We start from the raw sequence: 8,775 nt of genomic DNA, 5'->3' as shown, positions 1-8,775 counted from the left end.
GGCCTGGCGGGGAGCGGGGAGCAGCACGGCTCAGGCCTGGGCGACTTGAAGGAGCCAGCCGTCCCTGCAATGCGGACATGGGGGCTGCTGCCATACAGACTGTACCGCTTTGGCCCGGGAAACAGGCCCTGCTGGGACAGGCATTTCCTGGCCACTGGAACCGTGTCTGCCAAAGGCTCTGCTGGCATGGAAATGTCACCCAGAGTCAGCCCCCAACTGGCAGCTACAGCACCGAGTGCCAGGCTGACCAGAAGCTCTGTTGCTCCTAGGCCCTAGAGCCCAGTGACCTGGAGGCTGAGCCCCCACTGCTCTGCCCCGCGCCCTCCCCTGGCACTGTGCACTCTCTGCCCCACGCCCTCCCCCTGCTTTGCACATGTGGGTCCCTGCCCATGGCCGTTCTCGTGACCAGACGCGTGCTGTGTGCTCAGGGAACGGTGTGGGCGACGTCTGTGAGGAGGATTTCGACAATGACACTGTGGTGGACCAGCTGGACGTGTGTCCGGAGAGCGCCGAGGTGACGCTGACCGACTTCCGGGCCTACCAGACCGTCATCCTCGACCCCGAAGGGGATGCCCAGATCGACCCCAACTGGGTGGTTCTCAATCAGGTACAGCTGCGCCAGGTGCCCCCTCGTGGGGCAGGGGGTACGTGGCCTGTGTGAGCTGCATGGGAGACCCAGCCCCATCTCCTGTTCCCCAGCTGGTGCCCGGGGCACACAGCGCTGGGGAGGGTGAAAGCAGGGAACAGCGTGGGGAGCTCTTCCCTGGAAACAGAAGGGACCATGGCTGGGGCAGTGTGTGGGGCCGGAGAAGTGCTGGCCCTGGGGCAGGGCGCTCAGAGCTGTACTTACGGAGACTAAAAGTCACATCCAAATTCTCTCTTTCCAGGGCATGGAGATTGTACAGACCATGAACAGTGACCCAGGCCTGGCAGTAGGTAGGTGGGTTTTCCTGGCCTTTGACCAATGTTCCCGTGCTGCTGCTGGTCTCTGCAGCAAGTTACACCTCCCCATCTCCCCCTCCTCCTTCCCCTTTTCCCTCATCAGCTGAGATTTAAGGTCCAGGCTCCCCACTCCCCCCACGAGCGTGACCTCTGGGTCCCGGAGACAGGAGATGAAGGCTGGGAGGCAGCAGGCTGCTGGGGTGATGCTGGACAAGGCCTTGTCTCGCCATGGCCAGTCCCCCAGCTGGAGCACTGAGGTCCCTTCCCCTCTTGCCCGGATAGCCCAGGTGTGGTTGTCCCTTGCTAACTCTCCCCCCTGCCCTTGTGCACAGGCTACACGGCCTTCAATGGGGTGGACTTCGAGGGCACCTTTCACGTTAACACCATCACGGATGACGACTACGCCGGCTTCATCTTCAGCTACCAGGACAGCGCCAGTTTCTACGTGGTGATGTGGAAGCAGACAGAGCAGACATACTGGCAGGCGACGCCCTTCCGGGCGGTGGCCGAGCCAGGTCTACAGCTCAAGGTCAGTGCTGGGCAGCCGGGGAGCTGCATGGGAAGGGAACCCCCGGGCTTGGACACAGCATCAGACAGCCAGCTGAGTCCCTGCCCCACTGTGGGCACCCTAGTCCCCATCCTCCACCCTTGGGATCCCTCTCCACTAACTCTCCTGCCCGCTTCCCACAGGCCGTGAAGTCCAAGAACGGCCCCGGGGAGCACCTGCGCAATGCCCTGTGGCACACGGGCCACACCCCAGACCAGGTCCGGCTCCTCTGGAAAGACCCTCGCAACGTGGGCTGGAAAGACAAGACCTCCTATCGATGGCAGCTCACACACAGGCCCCAGGTGGGCTACATCAGGTGAGGAGGGGCAGGCCCAGAGCCCGGCAGTATGAGCGGGGTGGACACGGACAGTACACACCCCACTGGGGATACTGCGGCTGGCGGGGGTGTTCCAGCACCCCGCGGGTATGGTGGAGCTCTGTGGGTTTGGTGGGGCCCCCAGTGGATATAGTGGGGCTGGCAGGGGGACCCTAGCACCCGTGGGTTTCATGGAGCCCCAGTGGTGATAGTGAGGTTGGCAGGGGGACCCCAGAGCCTTCTGGGTTTGGTGGGGCCCCAGTGGGGATAGTGGAAATAACAGGGGGACTCCAGAGTCTTGCAGGTTTGGTGGGCCCCAGTGGGTATATGGGGGCTGGCAGGGGGAGTCCCAACACCCCATGGGTCTGGTGAGGCCCTAGTGGGTATAGTGGGGCTAGTGGGGGGGGGGTCCCAGCACCCCGTTGGTTTGGTGGGCCCCCAGTGGATATAGTGGGGCTGGCAGGGGGACCCCAGCACCCGTGGTTTTCATGGGGCCCCAGTGGGGATATGGGGCTGTTGGGGGGACCCCAAAGCCCTGTGGGTTTGGTGGGGCCCTCAGTGGATATAATGGGGCTGGCAGGGGGACCCCAGAGCCCATTCTCAGGGCAGGGGGCCCCACTGGAAGCTGGGCTCAGGAGGACGGCCATGCAAGGCAGTTTCCTTTTTAACCAGGCCACCGCGCTGGTTGGCAGCTCCTGGGGGGTGGGTGGGGGACGTGTTCGTGCAGCTCAGCGCCTGGGAACCGGCCCCCACAGCCCAGCGCTAACTCCATTCACAAGCTGGGCCTCAGCGGCCATTGTCCCTGTCGCCATAGCAACCCAATCCCTGCTCGGAATGCTCCGGCCCAGCAAAGGCCTTTCACATGCAAACAGGCCGAACAATGGGGCTTGGAGAGGCCAGGTGCTGGGGCCTGAGAATGTCCCTTCCTGAGCCCTGGGGGGCAGCCTGGGAGCTGGCTGTCCCCCAAGGGGTGCCCCCCCATACATGGCCCCCCCAGGTCTCGATGGCCAGTGCCCCCACCCCGTGGCACTATGCTCACTGGGCCCGGCCCATCTCTCCCCAGGGTGCGGCTCTATGAGGGACCCCGTCTGGTGGCCGACTCTGGGGTGATCATCGACACCACCATGCGGGGCGGGCGGCTGGGCGTCTTCTGCTTTTCCCAGGAGAACATTATCTGGTCCAATCTGCAGTATCGGTGCAATGGTGAGCGTGGCGGGGCGGAGGATAAACCTGCGTCCTCGGGGGCACGCTGGCTCCAGGATTCAGCCCCGAAGCCTGTCTGCCCTGCTGTGTGACCTGCCCGGGCAGGGACGGTTTGGGTGGGGGTGGGGTCCCCCCACACCTGGGCTGCACTAGAGGTTGTGCCAGGCAGCGCCCATGCAGCCATGGTGTCAAGAACTCGACAAGGCTCTTCTCAGCATAGAGCGTTCGGATTTTATTGACGTTCTGCCAGGGCCGGGGGGCTCGGACTCCGCGCCCCTCCACTGGGGCTGCCCAGGGCACCGGTGCAGGTGCTGATCTCTGTGGCGTGGGGAGCCACAGCCCGCTTAGGGGTCACTGGGTCAGCAGTGAGTGAATGCCCTTTAGAGTCAGATCAGAGCCAGCGCCCCCAAGAAGGGAAGGTCTGTGTCCCATTCCCCTGAGCCAGCTGATCCCCGCCCCCAGCCTGCATCAGACCTGGCGCCCCCTAGAGGGGAAAGCCCCAGTGTCCCACTCCTCACCTCTCAGAAGGAGGCATGAGCCCATAGGGTCAGGGTGTAGGAGCCGCTATGGGGCAAAGTGCCCAGTGATCCCTGTTTCCAGGTGCCCCCTGCATTTGCCTTCATCCTCTCTCTCTCATACCTGGCAGACACGATCCCAGGAGACTTTGAGCCTTTCCGCCGATTCCTGCTGGAGGGCCGTGAGTGAGCCAGCCTCCTTCCCCAGCCACACCCAGGACCTCTCCAAGTGCGTCACCAAGGGACTTCTTGTGGCCTCCACAGCCTCCTCCCTGAGCTGGGCCTCGGCTTCTCCCTGCCTGTGGCCCACAGGCCTCCACGCTGTCCAGACCCGGGTACTGGAACCCATTGGACCTTGCGTTGCAGCTAACTGGTACTAAAGTGCCTGCCCAGCCCAGCTGGGCCTGTCTCCCCCTCAGCAGGATAACCAAAGCGCACACCCTTGCCAGGACCCAGCCTCATGGGGCTCTGTAGCTGGGCATTGAGCAAAGGACCGCAAGGCAACTGGTGTGTCTGCCGGTGGATTGGGGCCATCAGGCGAGCTTCTCCAGTTGGTACTGCTAGTGCCCAAAGCACCCGCCCCTCAGCCCTGGCGCTCCTCCTCCTGCTGGAACCTTCATCCTGAGTCTGGCCATAAAGTTCTGATTGTTTTCTACCCTGTGCACCTTGTTTCTGGGTGGGGTGGGGGGGCAGGGTGAGGAGAAAGAGGGCAGATCGACCTCAGCACTTGGAGCTGCTTGCCTTGTAGATCCCAGTATCCCCTGGGTTCACAGGGGCCCTGTTTCCCATTTGAAGCTTGTCCAGGGCTGGTGGGAATGCTGGGGTCTCTCTGGGATGCTGCTGGCTGCAGAGAGGAACCCAGACTACGTCCTCTTTGCTGACATGCACTTCCAGTCTTACTGCGGTTTCTAGCCTGTACTGGCAGAGCACTGCTGGGAGGAAGCTCGCAGCATTGAGGTCTCAGCTAGGCACTGAGAGGGCACTGCTGTTGGGAAGCGTGTGATGCCTGGGTCCTCAGCCGGGCACTGACAGCACACTGTTGGGAGGAAGTTTGCAGCACCGGGAATCGTGACAGGCCACTGCTGGAAGAAGCTCACACGCATGGTAAGTCAGCCCTGGCAGGAGGGGTAACTAATCCCTTGCCAAGGAACCTATTCCAGGACGGGGCGCTCGTCTCCTTGCTGAGTGGCTCAAATCCCTTCTGACTCCGGCCGGGACGAGTGCAATGCCTCTGAAAAATAGTCATGCCAATTACAGCTCTCCCAACCTTAGAACGAAAGGGACCGGCTCCCCCCCGCAGGGTTGGGGAGCAGCGAGCGAGGCCGGGCAGGAGGGGGCGGCTCTGGAGCCTTGGGTGTGGAGGAGCCCAAGGAGGCAGGAGGCCGGGACGAGTGCAATATTGGTTGGTGATAGAACAACACTGCACAGCATCCCGTCCCTCCTGCTGCCCTGGAAGGAGGTGGCAGCCGCAGCCCTTCGCCCGAGCGACGTCTCACCTCCGCTGGGCTCATCCTCTCGGGCTCCCCCTGCTCCAGGGGGCAGCACCTGGCTCCACGGCTTCTCCTGGCCCCGGGGTCGAGGCTGGGCCCCGGCTGAGAGCTCTGGGAAAGTTCAGGAATTACTGATCCCCCCGGCACAGGCCCAGGGCTGTTGGAGGATCCAGGCGGGCCAGAACCACCCCAGCCAGGGGGGAGACCTGCCTGGAGCCAGTGGGTCCCGGTGCAGCTAGGTTCCGCAGCCCCGTCCGGACCCACTGGGTCCCTGCACTCCAACGCACCCTGGCTCTGTGGGAATTCGGTTAAATAATCAGAGTTACTGTTGCCATGGAGACAAGTGCCCCAGCAACAGGGCTGAATGCAGGTCACAATGAGCAGCTGAGCCCGCAGCCTCCCCTCCCCCCGGGGCAGCCCAGCCCCGAGCCCAGGTCCCCAGGGAAAGGACCCCCCTTACCTGCCTCGCGCCCCCAGCCAGGCAGAGGAGCAGGGGGACCCAGCTCTCCTGTGCCGGCCCCGGGCTGCTCTCTGCGCCCCATCCTGGCTCCGGCCACCTGCCTGGGCTGGGTCCTGCCTCCTTCCCCTCCAAACTCTGCCGCAGGGAGTGCGAGGAGCGCCCAGCCCCGGGCTCCGGCCCCAGCCGCAGCAACAATGGAAATGCCAAGTCGCCTGAGTTCACTGAGGCATGGAGAGTCCCCTCTTAAAAGGGCAACGCGCTCCCACCGGCCTGGGACTGAACCGACCCACTGGGGATAGCCCGGCTGCCCAGCCTGGCAGTGAGTCCGGACTGTACCCTGCGGGCTGCTCCCCAGGGCTCTGCCCAGGCCAGCTTTCAACAGTGCAAGCCAGGGGGCTTCCAGCCCTTGTCGGGGGGGTGGACGGGGACCAGCCCTTCCCCGCCATGCCCTGGTGCAAGGGACTGGGGTACAGTCAGCTGGTTATGCCCCCACTCCACACCCCCCATGCACAGGAGATGGGGCTGAGGGACTGCTGGAGGCATTCAGTGCCACCTCCTAGTCACCAGGGGCTGCCATGTCCCTGTCCGGTCTAGGCAGCAGGGTGTACAGGTGGGTGTCACCTGTACTGGAGAAGCGGCGGCTTGTCACCATTTTGAGCTCCTGCCAAACCACACTGATGGGGGGGGATGGAGCGGCTCATTGCCACCTGTAGTCAAGGTTGCCTCATGCTTTCCGTGATAAGACTATTTTCAATTGCTTGTAACTTTACCAAACTTAGGCTGTTTTGGCTGAAATTTCCCAGGCTGAGCATCTGCTTTAGGCTGAATTTTTCTGGAAATTTTCAGCCAAAACAGTTCAGTTATTTCTGAGAATGAGGTTATGGGAAAATACATCATCCATGTTACAAATTTCTTACAACTGCTTCAGTGAGACGCTCTAGGCCCCCATGCTTTGGTGCAGGGACTTGTCATTTGGTCTTTGAGTCGGGGAGAGGCCTTTTGCCGTCCCCATGAAAGTGGGCCCAAGTCTGCCCATTATAAACTTCTGACAATATGCACACGTTTAGTAAAGGCTCATCAGAGGCTGGTAGCTACATTCTCCAAACGTTCCACCTGCACTGAGTCTGCTCCACCCCCCATGCCCCAGCTCCTACATGGCAAGTGGCCTGAGGTCAGAACGGGACTTTCTCTGCAATTGCTCCTTCCAAACCCCAGAGTAGCACAACGGAGGGCAGAGAGACTGTCTCTCCCATGCGCTCTGTGCCCTTCCCCCACCCGCACTAGCCTCAGGCAGCCTGGAGGAGAGGAGAGACATAGAGCCCTTTTGTGAGACAGGAGACAATACTCACCTGCAGAACCTGGCATGGAACCCAGGATTCGTGAGTCTCAGGCTTCGTCTACACTAGAGCTTACTTCGGTATAACTTACTGTGCTCAGGGCTGTGAATAATCCACCCCCAGCACCAACCTAAGTGCCAGTGTGGATGTGCTACCTCGGTGGGAGAGCAGCTCCCGCCTCCCGGAGGTGGATTTATTGTGCCAATGGAAGAGCTCTCTCCTGTCCGCCTAGAGCATCTTCTCCAGACACCCTGCAGCTGCACCACTGTAGCACTTCTAGTGTAGACGAGTGCTAAGTGTTCCTCTCCTGTCAGCAAACACCTGTGAAACCCACTGGCAAACGGTGTGTCTCATCCCCCTCTGCTGGTGTGTCCTCATAGAGAATGACAACCAACTACTGCTACCAGTTACCTCCCTTAGCTCTGTGCTGTCGGTCGAAAGGTTCCAGCCCTGATGGCAGTTCGTGTGTGGGTCAGTGTGATGCCACAGGATGGAATTTCTATTTTTTCAGTTGTCTTTTTGAAAAACCTAGGAACTGCATTAAAAAAAATCTGTGTTACAAGACCAGTAAGGCTACAAAGGCATGCATTAGGAATTGCCCAAATGAGCTCTGCCCATGCAAACTTAATTTGGCCCCCTTGTATGTATGCATTATGATTAGGCTTGGTAGAATTTGATTTTTATTTTTCTAATAATTTTGACGTGTAATAGCAATGTTTATCCTTAGGCATCCCCCCTTCCAGTTTTTAATCAATGTCAATGTTCACACTTGCACAAAGTTATGGGTTTACATTTTTTTTTCCAGTTTAAATGTTGACAGTTGTGGGGAAGTCAGACAGTAATTGTTGAATGACAGAAGACATTGGCTTTATACCCATTAAAACACAAATGATCAACATCACATGTCAAAATATACAAGGTAAATATCCTTAAATCAACCAGCATTTTTTGTAATCTGCCTAGTTATAAATTCCAATCATTACTGAGGGCAATAGTTGTCATTGGTTTGTGTGTGTATTATGACATAGATGTTTATCAACATTTACCGATTTTAAAAAAATCTATTCCTTCCAAGCCTAATTACGAGACAGTCTTTAACTAAACAACCACATACTAGTTTTTGCACAACAGACGAGCCAGCCCTGGATCGCACGGTGCGTATTTCAATGTCAGTACATGCTTCCCACCTGCCCCTCCCTCACAGGCAGTTCCTTCTGGTAAGAAGCACAAAACACGCTCATGTTTTCCAAGTGTTGGTGCTGACGAGGTGAGGGTGGAGTCTGGCTCAGTGGCTTAAGGGCTTTTGGGAAGTCACTCCAAGGGCAAGGGCAGAGGCGTCACACCCCTCCCCCACCCCAGTGGGTGTAGAACGGCTCATGTGACTGGGTGAAAGCATGTTCCCAGAACCGGTGCTCACACTGCCCCAGCACCTGCTGATCTTGGAGGGCTCAGCGCTTGGCAGGGTGGAGGCACTTCAGGGTGCCCAAACCCAGCCAAGCAGCTTGGGCTGGCAGGCTGGGAGCCGGGTTCTGTTCTTGAAGGTTTGAGAAATCCAGGTGCATCCCATCTTACTGCAGGTCTCTCTGTGATAGTAACAGGGAGACTGAAGTCTCCTTTGACCCCCAGGAGAGTGGGGTCGCTCCAGGCCCAAGGCAGGGTCCATTGGTAGGAAGTGTGAGAAAACAGCAGGCTAGCTGGAGAAAAACTGCACCATGTAGATCTGAGACTGGGCTCATTGGTGCGTGCTAGCATGCAGCAATGGGCTGGTCCCACCAGTGGGTGCTGGGGAGCTGCTAGTGGGCAGTGTTGGGGGCTGGGCCAGTGGGCACTGGGGAGCTGCCAGTGAGCAGTGCTGGGGGCTAGGCCCCCAGAGGACGCTGGGGAACTGCCAGTGGGCAGTGTTGGGGGCTGGGCCCATCAGAGGGCGCTGGGGAACTGCCAGTGAGCAGTGCTGGGGGCTGGGCC

General features: G+C 59.6%; 1 protein-coding gene across 1 annotated transcript in view; it reads left to right on the top strand.

Moving 5' to 3' along the window:
* Window positions 1-4,178, top strand: part of THBS3 (thrombospondin 3) — a 15,977-nt gene extending 11,799 nt beyond the window's left edge. Inside the window, exons 16-21 of the mRNA XM_026658082.2 lie at window positions 410-607; window positions 888-936; window positions 1,275-1,471; window positions 1,633-1,805; window positions 2,869-3,008; window positions 3,655-4,178. Of these exons, the coding sequence (XP_026513867.1) occupies window positions 410-607; window positions 888-936; window positions 1,275-1,471; window positions 1,633-1,805; window positions 2,869-3,008; window positions 3,655-3,713 (816 nt within the window). The 3' untranslated portion in view covers window positions 3,714-4,178. The remainder of the gene's footprint in view (window positions 1-409; window positions 608-887; window positions 937-1,274; window positions 1,472-1,632; window positions 1,806-2,868; window positions 3,009-3,654) is intronic.
* The last annotated feature ends 4,597 nt before the right edge of the window (window positions 4,179-8,775 follow it).

Source organism: Terrapene carolina, unplaced genomic scaffold, assembly GCF_002925995.2.
Source record: "Terrapene carolina triunguis isolate 2854851 unplaced genomic scaffold, T_m_triunguis-2.0 Scaffold397, whole genome shotgun sequence".
NCBI lineage: Eukaryota > Metazoa > Chordata > Testudines > Emydidae > Terrapene > Terrapene triunguis.
The sequence above is the reverse complement of the archived record's forward strand: the minus strand, read 5'-3'. Positions and strand labels throughout refer to the sequence as shown.